Raw genomic sequence first — 25,504 nt, 5'->3', positions numbered from 1 at the left:
CAGTTATGAAGCAGCAACAACAATAATTTTATGGTTGGGGATTTCCACTAATTAAATGGTTACAGCATTAGGAAGGTTGAAAACCACTACTCTAGATGCTTAGAACATTATACAATAAAATTTTTATAAATATTTAGACTTTAAAAAATAGTGACTCTTATCCAACATAAAGTCCCTTCACTATAAATAAGATTATACATAGCAGTCCACAAGATGAAAACATATTTTGGGACTCCTACAGCCCATCATCGCCTCTGTCACAGAGGTTACCCTTGGGCTGGAGAGAAGGCTCAGTGGCTAAGAGCACTGACTGCTCTTTCAACACCCACACGGCAGTTCACAACTGTGTAACTCCAGTTCTAGGGGAGCCGACATCCATGGTAAAATACAAATGCACATAAAATAAAAACAATTAAATAAAAGAGGTTATACTAAGACATCTGGAACAAGGAATGTTTTTTACATGTTATGTCCAATTATGTTACCTAACAACAGATAATGGTTCTTAAACTTAGACAAGAACGTCAGCTAGCAGACTGTAAAGATTTGTCTTTTCCAAAATTCAGTATCCGGTGGGAAGAGTAACCTATTTGTTCAGGGCTGCAGTAAGAGTTTTAAAATTGAGGTCCTACTCTCTAGTGTTTGCTACCCAGACTCCTTGTGCTATCAAAACAGCGTAAGTTATACAGTAACTTAGACTAGTCAGCAAATCATCTAACTTTACTGATGAGAAAGTCATGAATCCTAAATCTTCAGGCCTATTGCGAAGTCTGCACTCGGTCAGCAGTGATTAGCTAACAGGGTTACAAAGAACACAAAGAAAATCTTGAGCCTATTAGTGTATGTGCACATGTATAGACGTGCATGCGCACACACACAGGTACTCTCAGAGACCAGAAGAGGGCATCAGATCCTCTGGAGCCGGAGTTAACAGGCAGTTGTGAGCCACTCATGTAGATGCAGGATCCTCTGAAAGAGCAGGAATTGCTGTGAACCCCTAAGCCACCTCTCCAGGTCCCTCATAATCATTTGCGACTTGCCTTTAATGACAAATTTTAGTAGCAAGTATACACAATCCCCCAAAGCCAGCCTTACAGAACTTAGACTGCCCTTGTCAAGGTTTCCTCCACCCTAGTTATATCTCAGGAAGCTCCACCACTCCCTGGTCACGTCACAGGCCTACTATGGAGTCTGTACTTGGTCAGCAATGGCTTACTAACAGGGTCACAACAGACAGATTTCTGTGTGTGCATGTAGTCTGTGAAAAGTGTGTGTAATATACCATGTACCCTGTCCTATCCTGAACTCAGACCTTTGATGCTTTACCTTGTATAATCACTGTCACTAAATACTTACTGAACACTTCCAGAAACTGGCCCAGAAACTAGAAAACTTAATAAAACGTATCCCTTCTTCCTGTAGAAGAATAAGATCATGACAAATAATGTGGACCATGAGGTCCTCATACCTCAGGAGGCTGAAGAAAGTCTCAGCTGGGGTGATGAAGCCAGTAGGACTTGCATCAACACTCATGTGGTAACAGCCTTATGGGCTGAGGGAGCAGCTCAGTACACTAGGATAAGTTCCCAGCACAAGAAAGTAAAACAAAAGTAGTTTTGGGGCCCCATTCACCAAGGCTATGATACTTTAGCCCCAGCTAGTATTCAGTAAATAAAAATGTCCAAAGTAGAACAAAGCTGCCCAGGCTCAGCACCTTCCAGAGGCTCGTGATGAGGGTGGTGGGAAGCTTCAGAAGCCCACACTGTACCTGGCTACGGACGGTGCTGTTGGAGTGGCTGTCCTCAGACATCTGTGCATTCTGGAAGTAGGACAAGGGTGCAGGTATGTCTGTCATTGGAGCGACTGTAGAGAAATACCCTTTCAAGGAAAACAGAGCCTCTTGGGATTCTGAAAAGGGAAAAACAAGGCAGAACTTCAAGCTGTTAAGATTACTCACTTGTTTGTAAACACTCTCATGAATTATATTCTGTAAAAACAAACCTTTCTCTCATGTGTTCTCTTCCAGGCTGAGCTGCTTAAGGACCTTGAAGGGCTTCTGTCACGTGTTGACTCCTGGATTAGTATGAAATAGGATTTTACCACGTTACTCATAATTAGTCAAATCCACTCAAACATTTGCAAGTCAGAAGAAATGTATTAACTTGCTATGTGTGACTTTTGGCTGACAGATTTACTGTGTTAGGGAGAGGTATGGCAACGAGACCTCAAGCCCTGAGATACTTTTTAACTTCAAACCAAGAAGTCACATGATTTTAAGAGATGGTCTCGAATTTCTTTTTTTCTTATTGTTGGTTTTGCCTTTTGGGGGTGGGGGGCAGGGTTTCTCTGTTTAACACTGACTGGCTGTCCTGGATCATGGTCTGTAGACCAGGCTGGCCTTGAACTCAGAGATCTGCCTACCTCTGAGGCTTCTTGGGTGCTGGGATTAAAGGTGTGCATCACCACGGGTTCAAATTTCCTTTTCTGTACTGACAACTCTAAACTAATTCTTCCATCTTCATACCATAGATGCCTAGCTCTCTCACTTCACAATCCTTCTCATTTCAACAGACATGGCAGCCATTTATACAAGCAGAAGAGGGGATGGGCGCTGACTTCAGTGGCACAGTGCTTCGAGGCCCTGGGTTAAGAGCTGGGAAACAAACCTGGGTCCTCTCCAAGGGCAGAATACACCCTTTAACCACTGACCCGTTTCTCTATCCCCAACAAATAGCTTTTCTAAGAGAGGGGGGCTCCTGGGAATGGAACTCAAGGTCTCACTCATGTTAGACAAGCCTTCTACCAACCCACACCCCAGCCTTCTCATGGCAAATTTCTAGTCACTGCAGGATCTCTTTTATGTTTATCTGTCTCCTTACTTCCATGCAAAATTTAAACAGAAAGTAAAAACATCTAATTAGTTATTCACTTTATCCACTCATTTACTATCAAATCAAATAGCTGGGTGTGGTAACACAATACTTTAATTCCAGCACTCAGGAAGCAAATCTCTCAGAGTTTGATGCCAGCCTAGCCTGTATAATGAGACCCTGTCTCTAAAAAAAAAGGGGGGGGGATGTACCACGAAGAAGTCAACTATCTCAACGAAGATCTCATCTGGTAAACAAAGGCATCCAAACCCACATATAGTACACTGTCCTTGCCTAAGGCTTTACAGCAATTCAGACTAGGTTATATTAAACTCATTTTTCTTTTTGGTTTTTTGAGATGAGGTCTCACTATATAGCTCTGGCTGTCTTGAAATTCGATCTGCAGACCAGGCTGCCCTCCGCCAGCCTCTGCCCCAGAGTGATGGGATTAAAGGCATGCACCACCACCTCAAGGCTTGTGAAACTCATTTTTACCACTAGCAATACTACTGCTCACAAGTAAACAAGATCCCTAACATCAGCAACTGCTTTTAGTATAAAGTGAAACCTGAGATATTTAAAGTATTTTCCACAGACAGTCCTAGCATTTATTTTTAATAAATAAATTAAAAAGGACTGCCCTTTTTACTTGTTTAATACTTATACAGTCTGTTTAACCATTAGAAGAAGCCATACTGGAGCTCTCGCAGACATATCTTGTAAGAACCATCAATAATAACACAGCCACTACTTCCGCATATTCCCAATGCTATTTTCAAAGTTCTTTTCATAATAATATTCCATTTGATTCTTTAAAAGTCCCCATGGGGGGCTGGAGAGACGGCTCAGTGGTTAAAAGCCCTGGCTGTTCTTCCAGAGGACCCAAGTTCAATTCCCAGCACCCACATGGCGGCTCACAACTGTCTGTAATTCTAGTTCCAGGGGCCTGACGCCCTCACACAGACATACATGCAGGTAAAACACCAATGCACATAAAATAAAAATAAATAAATGGGGTAGAAAAGTTCCCTGAGGGCACAGAGTTGGCGCGTTGGTTAAGGGGCACATGCTGCTGCTCTTGCAGAGGACCAAGGTTTCTTTCCCTGCTCCCATACAGTGGCTCAAAACCATTCATCACTCCTGTTTCCGGATAGCTGATGTCTTTTTTTGACCTCCACAGGCACCAGGCACACAGATATGCACATATTTATACACAGGCAAAACACTTATACACATAAATCTACAAAAATTTCTGAAAATAATAAAAATTCTCATGAAGGGACAGTTCTCTCTTTAATCCTCCCCCTCCACTCCTATCCCAGGGAACTCTTCCTCTCCCTTTCAAAAAACCTTCCTTGCCTGCCCTTCCCAAAAACACAAAAACAAAAACAAAAGACAAAAATTGGGCCCACGACTCTGCATTTACATGTCCCACACAACAAGCACCTCAGTCTACAGCAAAGGGATCTGCCTGTGCAGGGTTAAGGATCAAATGAGTAACACCACCAATCCAGAGCCCAGGGCTCTTCTAGTCACCTAGAGAAATCACAGGCCTCCCCCGAAGCTCTGAAGATCACAGGGCATAAGAAGAGCATCCCTGATAGAACTGTCTTCAGAAGGAGCCCAAAAGCAGAAGCAGGCCATGCCACGGCAGGGGAATAGACGCACACTGCTGCTACAAAGAAAGGGGTAGGCCGAAACCGAGTTGATTTTGATCCAGAACAGCTGAAGAGAGTGATGGACAAGGTCAATGACCCCACGATTCAGGCAGCATGGCAGAAGGTACTTGCAAATCTGATAACCTTCTCAGCTGAGAGATGTGAGCACTAAAAGCCAGTAGCAGGGAAGGGACCTGCATTGCAAGGGAGGAGAAAGGATGTAGATCTTGGTGCTTTCCACTCTGGACACTGTTGAGAACAGACACACTGAAGCTCTTCACTGCCATCTACTTCCTTTCTATTAGACACTGTGGGATCAAAGTGCCGAAATCAAAGGGCCAAAAGTAAAAGAGCAAAACCCCTCACTACCAATCAGATCCTACCTATGGAGCCTGTGCTGTTGACCTAATTATCAGAGTGCCTTACCTGACATGGCCAGCCTGCAAGGACTTTTTATTTTAGTACATTTTCGAGTAAATTTTGAGTACAGAAGTACTCAAAGTGGATCCCATACGAATGGCTCAGGAGGTAAGGCCAGGTTATCAGTCTTTTGACTACTATAAAAGGATCCCGTTCCCGTTCATGGACCGTCCCCCCATAGTTCTGTCCACAGTATATTTTCTTTACTAGACCTTCACATCAATTCTGATCTAGCAAATACTTTACCCTCTGCTTTGGGCTTGTTCCTAGCACAACTCAGGCAGTCAGACAAAGGAAAAAGCGATCATTGTTCTGACGAGCAACTACAATTTCTATCAGACAAAGACACTAACAAGTGGGACGCAGATCTGCTTCCTAGTATGTGCAGACGCTGGGGCCCATCCCTAGTACTAGGGAAAACAAGGCAGATATACAAAGGGGAGAAGAGTCCCAGAACTATAAATAAACTCGGAGCTCAGACATGCTCCGCAGAAATGTCTATGGAGGGTCTAGGGAGATGGTTCAGGGTGAGAGTGCTTGCTGTGTGATGCCAAGACCCACTTCAGTACTGGGTGGGTGACTCTGGCAGCTCAGCTCTAATCCCAGCACACAGGAGGCAAAGACTGGACATTCCCAAAGCAAGCTCCCTAGCCAAACTAGCTATACCAGTGAGCTCTCTATGCCTCAGAGAATAAGGTGGAAAGTGATCTAGAAAAGGTTCAGAAATCAGTCTCGGGCATACAACAAAATATGCAAACATCTACATACCACATATAAAGAAAAAAAATGAAGTTTCTATCCAACTAGAAACCTCTCTAAACTAAAACTTCAAACACATCTCAGGAGCAATGCTTCAAGTTTCAGGATAGGTTCCTAAGAGAAAATCCCACTCAAGGAAGCAGCCACAGGGCTAGAGAGGTAGTGTGTTCCTAGAGTACTTGCCTAGCACAAACCAATTCCTGGGTTCAGTCTCCATACACATAAGCCAGATATGGGTTTGAACAGTTCTAATTCCAATACTTAGAAGAATGCAGGCAGGAGAATCAGAAGTTCAGGAGTCAGGGAAATGCCATATAGCTGCCCAAGGAGAAAAATGCTGGAACAGCCTCGTAGTGATACAAAGATTAATAGAAATGGGTTAAGATGTAAGAGCTAGCAAAAAATACACCTGAGCCATAAGCCAAAGAGTGTTGTAATTAATATAGTTTCTGTGTGATTATTTAGGTCTGGGTGGCCGGGAAACAAAGGTGCGGTATCCGCATACAACTTGCCATGGCCTAACGTGAGGGTCTTATGTCTACACACATATACATAATCTAAGCAAAAGCTTATTTAGCAATGTATATACTCTAAAGAGAGACCCAAGTAGGCTATAAGAAAATGCACAAGGAGCAGAACGTGAGTGGGTTCTGAGCTACAGATTTTAAAGACTTTATGATGAATATTTGATGGCATATTCAAGATAAGGTGGCCTTTTTAACCTCATAAAGTGATATCTGACCCCAAGGGGACAAGAATTATCAAGAGCAATCTTTTTGTTGTTATTACCACATATCTACCTCCTTTTTGAGACTGATGGACATCCGGTGAGCCCAAGGCTGGCTGTTAAAAAAAATTAAAGCTTTCTCACAAAAGTTGGGGCCAGAGTCTCACAACTGACCAACAGGCTGCACAAACGGGCACTTTGGCTGTTCCCCCCCGCCCCCCTACACACACTTTCCCCACTCTATCTTCTACTTGTCATTCTGACAGCTGCTCCTTGATAGGCAGCCCAAACGCTGACTCCAGTTTTGATTTGTTTATTTTGGCTGGTGGGAAGCAAATAAGTGTCCACCACTGAGCCACACCTGGGCTCTCCCCTTGGTTGGTTGTCTGGGACAGGGTTTCACTACGTAGCCTGCCGCCTGGCTTGTACTCAGCTATGTGGATCAGGCTGACCTCAAACTCCTGGGTGCTGGGATTAAGGCATACCCTGTCATTTACATATTTATTTAAACAGGGTCTTGCTCAAAATGCTTGACCTTGAGGTCCTCCTGCCTCCAACTCCCATGTGCTAGGATTACAAGTGTTTACTATCAAACCTGGTTCTACTTGAGTTTCTGAAGGCTCACATTCAATAATAAATGTAACCAAACTCTAAACTGTATTCTATAACTGTAATAAAAAATCCCTTAATTTAGGAATAGCCAAGACAGACTCATAATTTTTAAGGTACAGAGAGCAAATCATTTCCCCCGCCCTCCAAGAGATCTGAAAGTGACAGAACTAAAAAGAGCAAGGGTGGTGATGCATCTTATTGAGTGTGTGTTTTTCCCTCTTCCCATCCCACTCCACCTCTGTGAACCATCTGTGATAGATAAAATTATTATTCAGTAAATATTCTCTCTTCCCCCAGTATCCCCAAGAGAAGAATGGTTAGCCTTCATGTCTTCTGGTTCAGGATTCTCGGATTCAACCAACTAAAGACTGAAACTATGTGGCATGTAGTTTTCTTTGCTCTTTCTTAACCAACACAGTGTAACAATTATGTGTTATTAGATATTCTAATGGGGAAATGATTTAAAGTATACAAGAGGATTTATGTGTATAGATTATAAGTAACAAATGTATTTTTGTTTAGATTTTTTTCTTCAGTGCTAGGGATCCAGTGTAGGTCTCTGTTCATGACTACATTCTCGCCCCAAATACTATACCGTTTTATATAAGGACTGAACTGGAGCATCCTTAAATTTTGGAATCTAGTGGTCCTGGAACCAATGTCTCTTTGGCCTCATGATGGGTGAAGTTCATTATCTACCTTCTAAGCTTTTAGGTGAAATCCTATGTGCCTTTGTCAATATGATCTTAGTTGACTGACACTGGCAGATATGTGAGCTACGCTTGTGCAGTTGCCCCTGCCCTTTTATACGTTCGACATTGCCTTGAGACACTAGCATGGATTGGTACTCCTTGCCCTCCCTATCTAGGCCCCATAAGAAGATGCTCAAATCAAAAAAGCTGCCCCACACTTCCACCTTGAAGCAGAGCCTTGAGGAGATCTATGTGCTCTAGGCTGTTAGCTCTGAAGGAGGGCTGCTATGGACACGTCTTGCTGCAGCTTATTTTAAAAGTGGTAATGTTGGCTGCATCAGAAGATGCAATGAAGACGAGCTAAAATCAGCTGAGGATTTCTTAGTCAAACCTTCAGGATTAAACGTATTAGAATATAGATATTTTCTGGATTTTGTAAAGGCAATGTGATACAAATATATGCTTGATAGTACTTCCAAGAGCCTTGGAATCACAGAAGTCAAATCTAGGTCTACAGTGAAACAAACCAACAGTCTCAAAGTGTATAAGACAGTATATAGAATCTGGGCAGATGGCTCAGTGGGTAAAAGCACTTACTGTGAAAATAAGAGAACTGGGGCTCAAATTTCTAGTATCACAGAAAAGCCAGGCAAAGCTATTATGCCTGTAATCCCAGCACTGGGGGTAGAGACGAGGATCCCAGGAGATTGATGGCCAGCCTTCTAGCTGAAATACCTTCAGGTGCAGTAAAGGAACCCTGGCTTACAAAATAAGGTACAGGGCTGATGAGCACTTGCTGGATATATCTGAAAACCTTAATTCCATGCTCAGAACCCACATAATGTAAACAAGAATGATTCCTTTGTATCACAGCACTAGGATCCCCATTATGGATACACACACATAATTAAGTTTTCAAAAACTAAAGCTGGAAGTGGGGAAGCATTCCTTTAGTTCCAGCAGATCTAGAACTTGTGAGCTTGAGGCCAGCCTGGTCTAGATAGTGAGTTCCAGGACACCCAGAGCTATATAGAATGACCCCTGTTCAAAAAAACAAAACAAAACAATTAAGTTAAAAAAAATAAGGGGCTATGGAGATGGCTCAGGAAGTAAAGGTACTTGCCCCACAAGCCTAGAGACTTGTACCAGTACCAACTTAAAGATGGAAGGAGAACTCATTTCAAACTTCTGCACATACACCATGTCACCACCATCACCACCATCCTCCAACCCTGCATACAAAAACATAATAAAATATAACTTTTTTTTAATAAATAAGGTGCTAATAGAGAAAAACATCCAATGTCCTTCTCTGGCCTCTGCATTTGCAAGCATGGATGCACGCACCCACATATATAGACAAAGACTCTGTAGCTTTGCATGTAAAGTACACGTGCACACATACACCCCACACACACAATGAGAGTCTACACAGTTTTCTCAAACACACTGTACTATATGTCCTATCTACCTACTCAGCCTAGAAATAGACTACAGACTCTAATAGGTTCAGATCACATAGGACTAATCTCACCTCATTCACTCACTGTCTCTCTCTCATCAAGGCTGGCCTTCATTTTTTTTTTTTTTTTTGGTTTTTCGAGACAGGGTTTCTCTGTGGCTTTGGAGCCTGTCCTGGAACTCGCTCTTGTAGACCAGGCTGGTCTCGAACTCACAGAGATCCGCCTGCCTCTGCCTCCCGAGTGCTGGGATTAAAGGCGTGCGCCACCATCGCCCTGCTGGCCTTCATTTTCTTGCTCAGCCTTCCAACTAACTGGGACTCCAAACGCATGCCACCATACCTGGCAATGAGAAAGACTCTTTCCCCAATGTTATTTTAATATTTTTATTTTCTATTCTTTTAAATTTTATTAACTCTGTAATGAAGTTATGTGAGTCACTGTCTCAACCTTCTGTGGAAATGGATAGAATACAACTAATTTTTCATTAAAGATGATTATTTACATCTAATTAGCTTGTAAGCTTCTGATATTTATCATTGCCTAAATTCTTCTGCTTTTACTCAACTTAAACCAGGAACTGGGCAAGGTATTATGAAAACCAAACAAGAATTCTTCCAGCATCAAAGAGGAATTCGGTTTCTTTTACACAACAAAACATTGTGACATGTGCCCGGGATACTTTAGAAATCAGATATTTTTTTTTTATTTTCAATTAAGATCTAGCAGAGTAGACGAGTTCATCTTTACAATGATTACATGCTAAAATAAAACCGCTAGCTATACTAGTTATCAAATCATTAAAACGAATTTCACCTGTTTCCTGTAACCTTCACAAACATGTCTGTTGGCACACTTGAAACTACTATCTATGGTTCACCTTCCTCTTTCAACGGCACAATGCGACTCCGATTTTCAGATACTTCTACAACACCCTTTCATTCCAAGTCGCTGACAAAGCTTTCTCAACCTCAAGCCTCCCTGCCTTCTGGCTTCTGTGACACTGCACTATTGTGGCTCTACACTCATCCTCAGCTGCCTCCTTACCCTCCTTCCACCTGGCTCCTTGTGAGTTCCTGTCACCCAGTTAGCTACTCAAACATCAAGCAGCAAATCAACCTAAGTGACCCATGCCTACAGTTCTAACCTCAGGCCATCTTCACCCGCTGACACTTCAAAAGTGGTATTTTCAAACCACTTCCTAACTTCCTCATTTCTCTCTCATTCTTGAACTCAATCTCATACTTTGGCTCAGCCGATCGCTTGTCCTGCTAACGTTTCTCCCGTATACATTCCCGTTACTGTAACTCTCATCTCTCCTAATTACATAAAAGTCACCTAAATTCTCTTATGCACTCCAGTCTCACTACCAGACAGATCTCTGTCCACCGCAGTGTCACATCAGAAAACGTTAAAAGGAAGAAAAGGAAGCACTAAAGACGCCTACAAGAGTCGGGCATGCACATGCACCTTAACAGCTCTGATGAAGGAACAAGCGCCGGCGATACGACTCTCTGCCTGGCAATGGAGACACAGAGAAGTTAGCCCTGGGTGCCACTCACTTCTGGACTAGGACACACTGGAGACACGAGACGGGGAGTCTCACCAGTTGCTCAAGCCGACCCAGCCTAGGGCGCTTCCTCTATCTCCTGCTCCACTCCCGTACAGCCGGCCATCCCCGACGGCAGCCACCTGCTCCGGGACGCCCGGGAAAGCCAGCACTTCCGGACCAACGCTCGGAGGGCCTGGCCGGGCCCCAACAAACTGGCCGACCTCGTTTCCCGTGCGGGGCTCCTCGGTCTCCGCCCGGCTGGACCCCGCCCCTCATCCTCGAGGACGCCCGCTGCGCGGCCCGCGGAGGCTAAGGCCCCGGCCCTCAGAAAGAACGAGCGATCGCAGCTGGCAGACACCGTCCGTCCGGCACAACCCGGAAACTCACCTTCTCTCTCCGCGCCCAGGCGGCCGGCTCGCACCGGAGGTTTCGGTCTCTGCTACTGCTGTTTTGTTTCCGATGAGAACTCTCGGCCCGCAGAGCAGGTCGTCCTAGGCCCCGCCCTAAAGGCCTTGTCAGTCTCGTCATTTCCGGCCCCCACGACGTTGGCTACAAGCACCAACAGTGAAAGGGACTTCCGGTGGCGCGCGCAGACTGTGAGGGCTGGGCCTGCAGCTGTCTTGGCTCATTTGGAGCTAGGATGCTGTGGGTCTAAGTAAGATGCTGGGCGATCTGAGGCAGCTGTAGGGCTTAAGACTGATCCAGTGTTCTCCCATGCTAAAAGCGAAGGCATTTTCCCCTTGTTTTTTGGTTGGATTCTGAGATTCGTGTCTTCCTTGCCGGTATCAAACACACCCTGTACACAAATACAGCCTTGAAAACCTATTCTGGGCCTGGCAGTGGTAGCCCGGGCCTTTAATCCCAGCACTAGGGAGGCAGAGGCAGGCGGATCTCCGTGAGTTCCAGGCCAAACTGATACAAAAGCTAGTTCCAGGACAGGCACTAAAAACTACAGAGATTCCCAGTCTAGAAACCCCCCCACACACACACAAAAAAAAAACCTATTCTGTATATACCGTACGCGTTTGCACATCATCCTCCGTTTTGTGATAACATTTAAAACCGAACACTTTCCATTTCTCCACATTATTTATTTGTACAGTTGCTCAAAATGGGTATAATTGTTCGTGCTCTCAATAAACTAAAGCGATTGGTGGGTAAAAAGAATCTGAGAAACTACCCTAACATTCTAGGCTCCAACTCTGAAAAGGTCTTCCAAGATGCAAGCATCTGGAGAGCAGAAAATTTTTCCTGCTTTGATTTTGCATCCGAAAGGTTTTATGTAATTGTAAAGACAATTGTTAAGTTATGTCTGTCATCCAACTCAGGAGTTGAGGGCAGGTCAGTAAGCTGAGGTCAAACTGGCTTCTTAACAAATCACAGGGCAAACTGGGCTACACAGGGTCTAATTATTTTATTTCCCAGATGCCTCGTTCTAATACCAGAGCAACCATCTCTATTTTCTCCCAACCCTGCTTCAATACAGATTTCATGTAACATTTTCATGCGTAAAATTTTCATACTTATCTTTCACACCAGCAGAATGGCAGCTGGGAGGAGACATACCATACACACTTCATACCATAAATTTCTTACCCTTAGTCTTTCCCCCAATAAAGTACATTTATATGGGAGGAATACAGAAAATAGTGGAAGCCGGGCGGTGGTGGCGCATGCCTTTAATCCGAGCACTCGGGAGGCAGAGGCAGGCGGATCTCTGTGAGTTTGAGACCAGCCTGGTCACAGTTCCAAAGCCACAGAGAAACCGGCTCAAAAAACCAAAAAAAAAAAAAAAAAGTGCTCAGAGTCTCTGCAATAGGGCATTTCTTTTCCCCGGTATTCAGAATGTGGCAACAGGACAGTGGTATAAACAACAAAATGCGGTGAGACAATCCAATAGTGACTACCTAGTGAAGAGAGAAGCCTGAACCTGAAAGTGCCTCTTAATCAGGGCCTTGTCAATGAGAAGGCCAGGAATATTACCAATGAGTCCAAGGTACACAATTAACAGTTGCATATGATCATTTGCTTTTACTCACATACATTAACACTACCATAGTTCCTATAGAAATATTGAATTGCCTTTCAATCAAAAGTTTGCCCATACTTTAGATTCTTGCCTAGAAATAAACTCATCTGAAAGTTTAGTATGTTCTCTGTGAGTTCGAGACCAGCCTGGTCTACAAGAGCTAGTTCCAGGACAGGCTCCAAAGCCACAGAGAAACCCTGTCTCGAAAAAAAACCAAAAAAAAAAAACCAAAAAAAAAAAAAAGTTTAGTATGTTTTCTCACTAATTACTTCAATCTCTGTAACTGAATGCGGATCTATCAACACTAGAACACTAAAGGCGGAAACGAAACCCTCAGCTGTTGGCTCCAGTTTTCCTTTTGTTATCAAACAGGAATGTAATATTGTTTGACTTGGCTTCTTGGTAAATTGAGGACAACATGGATTACACAAATGGGCCTAGACCAAATCTAGATAACGACAGGGAGAGACAGAGGGGAGAAGGGGTTGTGGAAGAAAGGACTTCAATAAAATCAATCCCAATTAAAAAAAGTACACACTTGGCAGATATCCCAGGGTTCCGCGCAGCGCCATCCTTCCTGTCGCGGCCGCCATCGGAGAGGAGCAGCCATGGCCCTGCACTACCCCATGGCCGTGGGCCTCAACAAGGGCCACAAGGTGACGAAGAACGTAAGCCAGCCGAGGCACAGCCGGCGGCGCGGGCGCCTCACAAAGCACACCAAGTTCGTGTGGGACATGATCCGGGAGGTGTGTGGCTTCGCACCCTACGAGCAGCGCGCCAGGGAGCTGCTCAAGGTGTCCAAGGACAAGCGCCCGCTCAAGTTCATCAAGAAGCTGGTGGGCACGCACGTACGCGCCAAGAGGAAGCAGGAGGAGCTGAGCAACGTGCTGGCCACCATGACGAAGGCGGCGGCCAAGAAGGGCTGATCCCCTCCCCGTTCTCAATAAACGTTGCTGTGGCGCAAAAAAATCAGGTAGTGGTGGGGCCTGTTTAATCCCAGCACTCAGGAAGCAGAGAAGTTGAAGGTCAGCCTGGTCTAGAGTTTGAAGACAGCTATTACACAGAGAAATCTTGTCTCGGAAAACAAAAATTACACACTTAAAATGGAGTGGGTTTGTGTGTGTGGTGAGGTAGGCCTTTAATCCCAGCAGAGGCAAAAGGATCTGTGAGTTTAAGGTCACCATGATCAACATAAACTCTGCTTTACAAAGTTTGGCTACTACACAATTTAACTCCCATTCTGTATGAGAATATAAAGGTTGTCGATCCAACTACTAAGTATGTAGCATTTTTTCACTCGTTTTTATAATTATTTTTTTCTATGGATATTTACAACTATTCCTAATTTGGTTGCTTCAAGACACACTTAGGCAGTGGTGCATGACTTTAATCCCAGCATTTGGAAGGCAGAAGCAGAGGCAAGCAGATCGCTAGGGCAGGCCTTATCAGTCAGACTATACAGAGAAATCCATGATCGAAAACCAACCAACCAACCGAATAGACTTAAAGAGGGAGCTAGGCAGTGGTGCGTGCCTTCAATCCCAGCACCAGGGTTCAAGGCTAGTCTGGTCTACAGAGAAAAAGTGTTCCACTGCAACCCAGAGAAACACTGTCTCAAAAGTCAAATTAAAAACAAGTAGGGCCAGACATCTACACAGTGAGCTCCAGGCTAGCCAAAGTGAGACCCTGTCTCAAAAATAAAAGCACAAAAAAATTGAAAAAAATAAAAGGCACATTCTGAAATATAAAGATATTAAAATTGTATGTGGTAAATAAAAAACTGAACTACAACCAGAAAAATCCATAGCCATTCTGAAATCACAGATAGATACCAAAAGTTTGGTGAAAACAAGTCTCACAAACATTGGAGGCCTATTTATATATATTTGCTAATTTATTTTCTTCATGGTAGAGACACACACACAATACTTGTTTTGGCTCAAGACTTATTTTTCTTATCTTTATTTTATTTATTCATTTTGGTTTTTCAGGACAGGGTTTCATTGTAGCTATTGAACTAGCTGTTGTAGACAAGGCTGACCTTGAACTCAAGAGATCTGCTAGGATTAAAAAGATGTACTCCACCACCGCCAGGCAAAACTGATTTTTCTGAAACTTTACTGTGAAGAAAACACCAACATTTGCTATTACAGTTTATAGGGAAAAAATCCTAAAGCTCAAATATCAAACTTTTAATAGAAATCCCCAGGGTCTGGTGGAGACACTGCCCATTCTGATGTTCACAAGTAGAACATATTGTATATATCTAACTACTGTTCTTTTGATGTTCACAAACAGAACATAGTATATATAGCTAACTACTGTTCTCAAACATCACCAGAGTTGCACACTTGTAGCCTAGCCCTTTGGATTGCAATGGAAGCCTGGGAAATTCAAAGACAGCCTGAATTTGATTGGAAAACTGTCTAGTCTCAATAAAATAAAACAGCTATTTTCTTTAAAATCTATTTTGAACAACAAAAAAATGTTGTTACTGTATAGTCTGTCAAGATGAAATGATGTGCAGGCATCTGAAAAATCTTATTCAACTTAATGTAATTCATATGGATAGGTTGGTACTAATATCACCTGGTAATTATAAATGTTAGTTATTGCCCGTAGTGGTGAAACACACCTTTAATCCCAGCACTCAGGAAGAAGAGACAGACAGATCTCTGCAGTTTGAGACCAGTTTGGTCTACAGAGACAGTTCCAGAACAGCGAGGGCTGTTATTCAGAGAAACTCCTTCTTGGGGGGGGGGGGGGGGGGAATCTTTTAAAGGTATTATACACCTTACTAAAGCACATAGGCATTTTAACAAGACAAGTAAGTAATAAAGAGGCCCACTCAAATGTGAGAAAAATTTGTATCAAACATTTAACTACTCTTTTTTAAAATATACTTAAATTTTATTCTGTGGTCAAATGAGGGAAAAGCATTTTAGTTTTAAGAATTCATGTGTTGGGCTGGAGATGGCTCAGTGGTTAAGTGCATTGCCTGTTATTCCAGAGGTCCCGAGTTCAATCCCCCAGCAACCACATAGTGGCTCACAACCATTTGTAATGATATCTAGTACCCTCTTCTGGCCTGTAGGCATATACAGACGGAATATTGTATACATAATAAATAAATATTTTAAAAAAAGACTTCATGTGTTTTATAACTTAAATGAGCAATACCAACCAATATAAAACCTAAAATGAATGTACAGATCTTTCATAAAAACTAAGAAGCTTTAATGGCAAAACTTGGTTTAAAGTATAAGCTTAATTTAACCACCTTTTCTGCCACCCACATGACCATTCCAGCTCTCCTGAAAAGTTCTATGATTTTACAGGGAAATGCTACGCAGTATAAGGTATATACTCCTAAAAGCTTCCAGTAAACATCTCTAGTTTGTGCAGGAATCTTAGACACTAGCAAGGTAAAGTCAATCTACTTGAATAAAACTTCATGGTAATATTAGCTAAAAAAAAAAAAAAAAAAAAAAAAAGACCTAGCATGAGGTCAAAGCAAATGTTCAATGTGTTTAGAAGACAAAGAAACAAAATAAATGACTTAAAGAGGGTATTGGGCTAGTGGCGGGATAAATCTGAAAAATGGCTAATAAATAAATTTCTAACAGGTCATTTTTCTGCAACTTTCCTTTAGAAAACAACACTATGTGGAGACATCCATGGATGACAGCCTCATCCAAAATAAGGTAAACAGGTCTCTTTGATCTTCTGATACCATAAAAGCTCGTTCAAAAATTTAGTTTTGGGTTTTCTAGTACATGCACTACACAATTATAACATAATGTCATTTATTTATAAGACTCAAAGGAAGCATTTCCAAGATCAAATATATACATTTTTAATAACTGAAATATTTACAAAATGAAGCCATGTCAAGGTTCAACATTAAGAACAGTGTTTTGGATGTCCTCAAGATGTTTAAAAGAAAAAATAATTAAAATAAAAACTTAGTAACTCAAACTCACAGTTCCATTATCCTAACAATTTAATCTTTACCTTTTAATAAACAAACATGGCAACAGCTGCACCTTATTTGTTAATAACTGTTTGGAACTTGGTACTTTTCAAATAAATTTTGTTCCCTGGTGTTCTTCTGAATTACTATTAAATTCTAAGGATTTCCCTAAACATGTCATCAATATATTAAAAGTTTGATGACAATAAAAATTTATAGGTAGGAAACTGCCATTAATGATGTTGCTTTGGAAGAAAGACATAAACAGTTAAATACCATGGTGAATTACTATTGTGTTTTGTCAAAATCTCTTTTGTAAACTTACCTTATTTGCTTATTTACTGGTGCTAGGGACAGAAGCCAGGCCCTCTCTTTCATGGTGAGCGTAGTAAGCTCTCCCAGGAGGTGCCTGCTGGTCATTTGTATTAAAGAAGATGGGCTCTTCCCCTCCCTTTGGAACTTATTTTATTTTATTAAAAGGAATACATCCAAATTAAACGAAGACAAGTTGAAAATGTATTGAATAAACTGCTCCAGAACTTTAGAATCTGCTTCAATCTTGAGCCTTCAAATTGGAGAAGAAATAAGACTATGATATACCGTCCTATTCACAGAGAAACAAATCTGGTTTAGCAGACTGTTGATCGCTGCAGAATATCACACTCTGGAAAACTCACACCGTAATTATACTAGTTACTTGGGTTGGCACAATTATCACTTTTCCTTTATGAGTCTATTGATGAACTATGAAATGTTTAAGGGAACCCAAAGAAAATTTAAAAAGACTTTTATGCATACACTGACATAAACACATTAATACAGAGATACATTAAGAATGGCTGTCTGCTAGGTTTGCACTCTAATTTTAAACTCCATGCCTTTACAAGGTCTTGCCATTTCTGATCAAGGGAGTGGGGTGACATGGTAATGAGTATGACTAGTATTCAAATTATTCATGTTGGTGCCTATACAGTACAGTTTTAATATTAGGTGGAATCCTGCAAAAGAATTGGGAAGTCATTTCAATATTTACAAGGGACGAATCAGCAGAACAAGATTACATGAGATAGGCTGTGTACAGTAGCTGCAGCTTATAAAACACACCAGCAATTTGTACCTGGTGAGTAAAAAGAGAACCAGGGATTCAGGACTTTACAACCAAGCGCGTACACATGGTATCAACAAATTAGAGGACAAAAGAATTCACATTTTCTACATTAAAAAATTACAGATCTCACAAATGTCTTTGAAGACAGAAAATTCAAAGTTCTTTGAAGGGTGTGAAAGAAGAAATCTGAAATGTAACTCTGAATGCAAAAAGTTTTACTTCACAAGACCAATTTTCTTGGCTTCTGTTTCATATATCAATAATCTCCACATTTTGACTATAAAAACTTCTGCTTCTTCGTCTAGTACCTAGAAGACAAAAGATGCAAAGATAATTAGTGGCATGTCAAGTCAACAGTAACATGCAAAACTCTTACCCACAGCACAATCAACATAATGACCTAAAGAAAAATTATCCAGCCAGACAGTGTTGGAGCATGCCTTTAATTCTAGCACTTAGGAGGCAGAGGCAATCTCAGAGAGTTCGAGGCCAGCCTGGTCGACAGTGTGAGTTCCAGGACAGGCTCCAAAAAGTTACAGAGAAACCCTGTCTCAAATAAACCAAAAAGAAAAATTATCCAGGATGAAAGAGATTTTAAATAGAATATTTAAGTTACCCCCCCCCAAAAAAAACGTTAGTAATTTAGCTAAATCCCATGACTTGCTAATAATTATTCCATTGTACTTTTGTTTACTGGTTTGATTTTGAGACACACAACTCAGGCGAGCCCTAAACCTAAATGAAAACAAGGATAACCATTCCCCTTTTTGAGTGCTGGAATTACAGATGTCACCATTTTTGCCTCCAATAATATTTTGTCTTTTATTTTGATGTTAATTTTATAGACATTACATTTATATATGACTGGCCAAACCACACAAGTAAAGCAAAACCTTACCATAAAAAGTAATTTATGAACGAGTTAAATATACATCTATCTTAATAGTATAATATTATTTATCCCAAGTCAGACTCATCATCGTACTTAACATGTAATAAAAGGTTATTATGTGACACCAAATTAAGCACTGCATGAGAATTTACTAGTCTCTAGAATGCAGTAAACAGAATTAAGAGAACACCGATGCCACAGGATTCACGAACACTATCTTTTTCTGTTAAATAATCTAGGTTATTTTACTATCTACCTAGGATTTAATTACTACATAATGTTCCCAACACTACTACTGCCTTTAACCTAAAAACATAAGGCTCTGGCCCTCAGGCCTGCTGTTAAAAGCAATGAAAGACCTAACGTCCTTAAAGACATTATCTATGATGAAATTCCAGGATATCACTGCTTGAGTGGAAAGTAACTTCTTATTGCCTGGTTTCTTCCCTAAACTGCCTCTAAGAATTCTGAGAGTCCAATCCCTATTAAAACTAGGTTCAAATCTTTACCAGCTATTGGATGTGTACTTGGCAGAATCATATGAAGCTCACTAAGTCTCACTTCACTGAGCTGTAAAAATCTAAGAAATTTTGCTGCATCATACCAGTAGTACTACTATAGAACTAAAACAGCTGCAGTGAGTCCTTGCTACATGGATCAGTAAATTCTCAAATCAAGTTTCTTTAAACTTCTTTTAAACAAATTTGTGGGTCATTATTTCACCATAGCTTGAGAAATGATCTTGGAACACAAATCACAAAATATATAATCAAAGTTTGTAATATAAAAATAAAAACACCAAATATATTTATCAGGAATAAAGTACTACTTGAGCTAAAAATCTGTCTTAAACATCTTAGAAGCATTTAGAGATTCTGTGTCTGCTGGAGTGACAAGTGTACAGGTGGTGTGCCTGACTTACAGCACGGTTGCTGAAACTAGAAATCTGGATCTCATGATAGAGCATTAAGTGTTCTTTTCAATTATTCATTTCTCTAATTTATATTCTGGCATTTTGGTGTGGAGAAGTGCAAGTTTATGGACGGCAGAAATCAACCTGTGTCCACCTTGTTTTCCCAGACAGGATCTCTCACTAGAACCTTGGACTTACCAATTAAAGGAGGTGGTTGGACAAGCTAAAACTGTCTGTCTCCACCTCCTCCATGGAGGGATCCCTCCATGCTGGGATCAGGAAAGCACATTGCTACACTCAACATTTTAATTAGACTTAGGGTAAGCAGTAAGCACTTTTTCTGAGCTATTCATTTAGATACATGAGGACATTACTTTTCACACTTTCTTTTACCTGTGTGCATGCCTGGTTTACAAAGTGGGTGCCCCTGCAGGAGCACACTTGTACTATCTTATCTACAAGTGCCTACACACCTTAAAAGCTTTTTCTTTAATGCAAATTCCCCCCGAGACAGGGTTTCTCTATGTGTCAAAGACCCCTAGTTGTCCTGGAACTTGATCTGTAGACCAGGCTGGCCTTGAACTCACAGAGATCTGGCTGTCTCTGCTGGGATTAAAGACGTGCACCACCACAGCCTAGCTAAAAAAACAATTTTTAAATTACTTGCTTGTTCGTTTGTTTGGGGTATGAACACATGCCATTGTGCTGAAACCTAACTCCCTTGCTGTTCTCTAATGCATGTCTCAATGCTGTTAGGAATTCCCAAGGTATATGATAGGCACATGCCATCATTTGGACTAATAATCTGGGATTAAAGGAATGCAATTTCAGCCCAGCTCTACTTTCTTATCATCTTATTCTTTGACAGAAACCTTTTCCCAGTTGCTTAGTTCTAAGAAATCTTCCACAATTAGCCTACCATCTCTAAATTCACTCAAACTACCAGTTCAAATCAAATTTGCTAGGGTTAGGGTTAAACAGGCCCTCCCTCATATTTCAGGCAGTACTTTTCTCATTTAAATTGTAAACCTCTTTCCTCCCTCTACTTATAAAATTACAATGTTCAATAAAAGAAAATACTGACCATAATACAAATGCAAATACAACTAGGAATTTGATTTTTTAGCAAGAAAATGCAAGAAATTTATAAAGCAGTTTGTTCACATAGGTAACAATGTTTTTCTAACTTACCATGGCAACATCATCTAAAATGCTCTGAGGTGAACTATGGGCCATAACCTAAAAGAAACAAATAACTGTTACAAAGCTGTACAAAACCTCTAAATGGTAGGGAAAGGTTTTTGTGCCTGAGAGAGTTGCTCTAGTTTGAGGCATGGTCTCAATGTTTACTTATGGAAGGCGTGGAACTTACAGAGATTAGGTTAGGTCTCCCTAATGCTTGGATTAGAGACAAGCCCTACCATGTCTGGCACTAAAAGCTTTTTATTTTCTATTTTTTTAGAAGAGAAAGGGTTTATGTGATGACTGTCCTGGAAATTGCTCTGTATATTCAGAGATCACTCTGCCTCTGCTTCCTAAGTGTTAGGGATAAAGGTGTGTGCCACAATCATCTGGCTAAGCTTTTTAACCCGGAATCCTAACCACTAAAACAGTTTAATCATTACTTACAAAATGCCTTTCCCCCCTCTCATGCTATGGAACCTAGGGTGCCCTCAAACTTGCGATCCTTTGCCTTAGCCTCCTAAGTGCTAGGATTACAGAAATCTGCCACACTTGGCTATGTAAGTCTTGATCCTGTAATATTTTTAAGCAGAGGATAGTGGAAGGTTAACACATTTATACTATTACAAGAAAATGATGCTCCCACTATAATAACCATCTTATTAAATGACACTCTACTTTGAGGACACACAACAAAACACATCTTGCTGGATGAAGGCTGAGTGTACTGGTACATGCCATTAATTCTAGCACCAAGGAAATGAAGGCAAGGAAAAACTCAGCCTGGGCTATAAGAAACTGTCTACTCTACAAAACAAAACAACAAAAAGCCTATAGAATTGAAAAATGCTACATATTATATAAAAATGTCCAAGACATCACCTTTCCATAAGGTTCAATTTCTTCATGCATAAATATAGTAAGGATGCCATTTGAGACTTGTATACTTGTATATTGCTACATAGTTAAAAGACAAAGTTCCATAGAATACACTGTGTCAAGAACTCTAATCAGTCACTACCTAAACACCATTAATGACAGGACTATTCAAAAACCGTGACTGCCAAAGAAATTGAGGAAACTATTGGCTACCTCTGCAAAATTCAAACTCAAATGACAAAACCACCGTGGCATGGCATTTGCAGTAGAAAAGAGAAAATATAATTGAGAACAGACACCAATTCTGTCCTCCCTGACTCAGAAAAAAAACTGTGGAATGATGGGTTTTTAAATAACAGGTCATTTAATTAAAACTGAATTATCGTGTACTTGGTAGGATTTTTTTTAAAGGAAGTGTCTAAAATAAATGTTGAAGGTGGAGAAAGAAAAAAAACCAACCTTAGAACAAACAAAATCAACCAATGTAGCTTCTTCTTCGCCTATGTATTCTATGATTTTCTTATTGATCCATGGCCGTATTCTTCGCTCCATCAGCATCTGCAAAAGAAAGCAAGATTGAAGAACTAAAATAAGTCAACTGTAGGGGCACAGATCTTAAATCCGGGACACAAGAGACAAAGGCTAGAAGACCTGAGTTCACAGTGAGGCACTGCCTCAAAAATAAAAAATTAAATAAATAAATAAATGTAATTAGTACACAACCCAGTAGTCTATGCCTAGGTTATAGCCAGAGAACTCTGTCCCAGAGCTATCTGAACTTCCTGCTGTTTACTAAAGTGAACCAGTAGATTAATGGATAATGAATGTCTGGCACACGTTAAAAAAAATCTGTATAAAGAAAAACAAAACCATGAAATCTGCAGGAAAATGGATAATCTTGGGCATAAAACATTAAGTGTTCTCATTCAAATTCAGAAAAAAAAATTCCCTTATGAGTCACTTGTTACTGTGTATGTAAACACTTAAGTTGTATAGTACACAAGTACAAAAATATTAAAATATATTAGGGTAACTCTAACTAAACAGGTGAAAGACCTGTATGACAAGAACTTTAAATCTTTGAAGAAAGAAATCCAAGAAGACATCGGAAAATGGAAAGCTCGCCCATGTTCTTGGGATGTGGGATTAACATAGTAAAAATGGCAATCTAACCAAAAGCAATCTATAGATTCAATGGAATACCCATCAAAATCCCAGCGAAATTCTTTACAGACCTCAAAAGAACAATACTCAACTTCATATGGAAAAACAAAAAACCAGGGTAGCCAAAACAATCATGTACAAAAAACAACTTCTGGAGGCATCACCATCCCTGGCTTCAAACTTTAAAATATACAAAAAACTCAAGAAACTAGACATCAAAAGAACAAATAATCCAATAAAAAAAAGGGGGGGTGGGGGATACAGCCCTAAAGAGAACTCTCAACAAACAAATCTCAAAACAGCCGAAAGAAATTTAAGGAAATGTTTAACATCCTTAGCCACCAGAGAAATGCAAATCAAAATCAAAACAACTCTGAGATTCCATCTTACAACTGCCAGAATGGCCAAGATGAAAACCAATGACGACAACGTATCCTGGTGAGGATGTGGAGTAAAGAGGAACATACCCCATTGCTGGTGGGAATGCAAACTTATCCAGCTGCTTTGGAAATCAGTATGGCAATTTCGCAGAAAATTAGAAATCTGTCAACCTCAAAACCCAGCAATACCACTTTTGGGCATATACCCTAAGGATGCTCAATCACACCAGTAGGACATTTTCTCAACTATGTTCATAGCAACATTACTTAATAATAGCCAGAACTGGGAAACAACTTAGACGCCCCTCAACTGAAGAATGGATAAGAAAAATGTGGTAGATTTACAAAATGGAGTACTACTCAGCAGTTAAAAAAAATGACACCTTGAAATTTTCAGACAAATGGAATTTAAAAAAACAAAACATACTGAGTGAGGTAACCCAGATCCAGAGATATATATGTACTTACTTACTGATAAGTGGCTTTTAGACATAAAGAATAACCAGCCTACATTCCAGAACCCCAGAGAACCTAGACAACCAAGACCCTAAGAGAGAGAGACATACTTGGATCCACCTAGGACAGAAAAAATATAAAAGATCTCCTGAGTAAATTGGGAACATGGGGGAAAGGGAGAAGAAGGAGGAACGGGGTGGAGAAAAATATATAGAGCTCAATTAAAATCAATAAAGAAGACAAAGAAAAAATCATTAAATTTGCGGGAAAATAGATAAACTTAAGCATAAAATATTAAGTGTTGTCACCCAAACTCAGAAAGAAAAAAATCCCCTATGAGTCACTTAGCTTACTGTGTGTTGTGAACCCTATTAACATTTAAAAAGAAGGCTTTAAAAGGTAGTATTTGGGCCAGGGGATAGGAGGGTGGTGAGAGGGATGGAGGATAAGGCTATGGCAGAGAAAAAGGCAGTATTAGGTACTGAAGGATAAATAGCAGAAAAAAGAATACAAATTGTCAAAGAGAAGAGAAATAAAGCTGATTTTTAAAATTTCAATTACATGGTGTTTTTTATTATTCTATGTGTGATGTATAAGTACATAAAAAAAATGTAACTGACATTGAAAGTATAAAACCCCAGGCAAAGCTCAATAGTTTCAGGATAACTTCCATTTACAAAATTTTTTGGTCTCTCTATGCAGCCCTGGATGTCCTGAAACCTGCTCTGTAGACCAGGCTAGCCTTGAACTCAAGAGGCCTGCCTCTGTCTCCCAAGTGTTGGGATTAAAGACTCGGCCACCACTGCTTGACCTGAGTGGCCATCTTAATGTAGCTAGCTATGTGATGATTTTATTATAATATTTTTTTTAAAGTTTTTGGAAACAAGGTTTTCTGCATAGCCTTGGCTGACCTGTAACTTGCTTTATAGACCATATTGAGATCAAAGGCATGCACTTCCCATCATCCAGCAATGAAATGATTTTATAAGGAGATAGAAAAACATCTGCCAATTATCTATTTAGTGACAAGATTCGCCATGCCAAAGAGATTATTCTACCTTATTTGTTAATAAGAGTGTATATATGTCAGTTACATTGAAAACTAGCCCAAATACAGCAACATATAATGTGCTACTCACGGAATCCACAATAGACCAATCCAGAGGATAAGCAAAGAGCTCAGGTTTGGCTGTGGGAATTTTCTCAATGAGACTTTTAATGTGCTTGCGCTTTTCTTCAGTGTTTACAGTGCCTTTAGTCGCATTTTTATCATCTTCACCATAATCCAAGGGGACAAGTTTCCTTTTTCGGGGCACATCATCACTGTCTTCATCCTCGAATTTGTTAAAGACACTATCTACAGGCAGTTTCTTTCTCTTCACAGAATTAGGCTGGCCAGGACTATTGGAAGCACCTATAGTTAAAAACCCTAGCTTAGTGAAAACAACATTTTCAAATGCTAAATTTGACAACCCACCATCCCTCATAAAATGCAAATATACTTCCACAGTTCTCAGAGAAAGATCCCAACTGTTAAAAACAACAACAACAAAAAAAACTCTCTACTCACAAGTGCTAGAAAATTTAACTTTTCACTTCTTCTCAGAGCTTGAGGCAGCTGGAGATATAGGAGCACTAGTAGAACTATGAAAACAATCGTGAGCTAGAAAGGCATTGTTGAATACTTTGCTATCTATCTACCAAGGAGCCATATATTTGACCTTACAGTGAAGGTTGTGGGGACACTGGAGGAAAGGACAAAAAAGGAAGGCAAATCA

General features: G+C 40.6%; 2 protein-coding genes and 1 pseudogene across 3 annotated transcripts in view; 1 reads left to right on the top strand and 2 right to left on the bottom strand.

The window, feature by feature from the left end:
• The window catches only part of Psen1 (presenilin 1), a 52,528-nt gene extending 41,272 nt beyond the window's left edge, over positions 1-11,256 (bottom strand). Inside the window, exons 1-3 of one of the 2 annotated variants that reach the window (XM_005343311.2) lie at positions 11,138-11,256; positions 2,002-2,073; positions 1,769-1,908 (exon numbers count right to left, since the gene is read on the bottom strand). In XM_005343311.2, coding sequence (XP_005343368.1) covers positions 1,769-1,855 — 87 coding nt within the window. In that variant the 5' untranslated portion in view covers positions 1,856-1,908; positions 2,002-2,073; positions 11,138-11,256. Of the gene's footprint in view, positions 1-1,768; positions 1,909-2,001; positions 2,074-10,804; positions 10,940-11,137 lie in introns of those variants that run through there. The other variant, XM_013346699.2, reaches the window with a different exon arrangement.
• A 2,074-nt stretch (positions 11,257-13,330) lies between these two features.
• LOC101987449 lies at positions 13,331-13,732 on the top strand (annotated as a pseudogene).
• Positions 13,733-16,566: 2,834 nt separating this feature from the next.
• The window catches only part of Rbm25 (RNA binding motif protein 25), a 42,104-nt gene continuing 33,166 nt past the window's right edge, over positions 16,567-25,504 (bottom strand). The window contains exons 16-19 of the mRNA XM_013349009.2: positions 24,866-25,140; positions 22,186-22,284; positions 20,857-20,904; positions 16,567-18,168 (exon numbers count right to left, since the gene is read on the bottom strand). Of these exons, the coding sequence (XP_013204463.1) occupies positions 18,076-18,168; positions 20,857-20,904; positions 22,186-22,284; positions 24,866-25,140 (515 nt within the window). The 3' untranslated portion in view covers positions 16,567-18,075. The remainder of the gene's footprint in view (positions 18,169-20,856; positions 20,905-22,185; positions 22,285-24,865; positions 25,141-25,504) is intronic.

Source organism: Microtus ochrogaster, chromosome 1, assembly GCF_000317375.1.
Source record: "Microtus ochrogaster isolate Prairie Vole_2 chromosome 1, MicOch1.0, whole genome shotgun sequence".
Classification (NCBI taxonomy): Eukaryota; Metazoa; Chordata; class Mammalia; order Rodentia; family Cricetidae; genus Microtus; species Microtus ochrogaster.
Note: the sequence above shows the minus strand (reverse complement) of the source record. Positions and strands in the feature narration are given on the sequence as shown.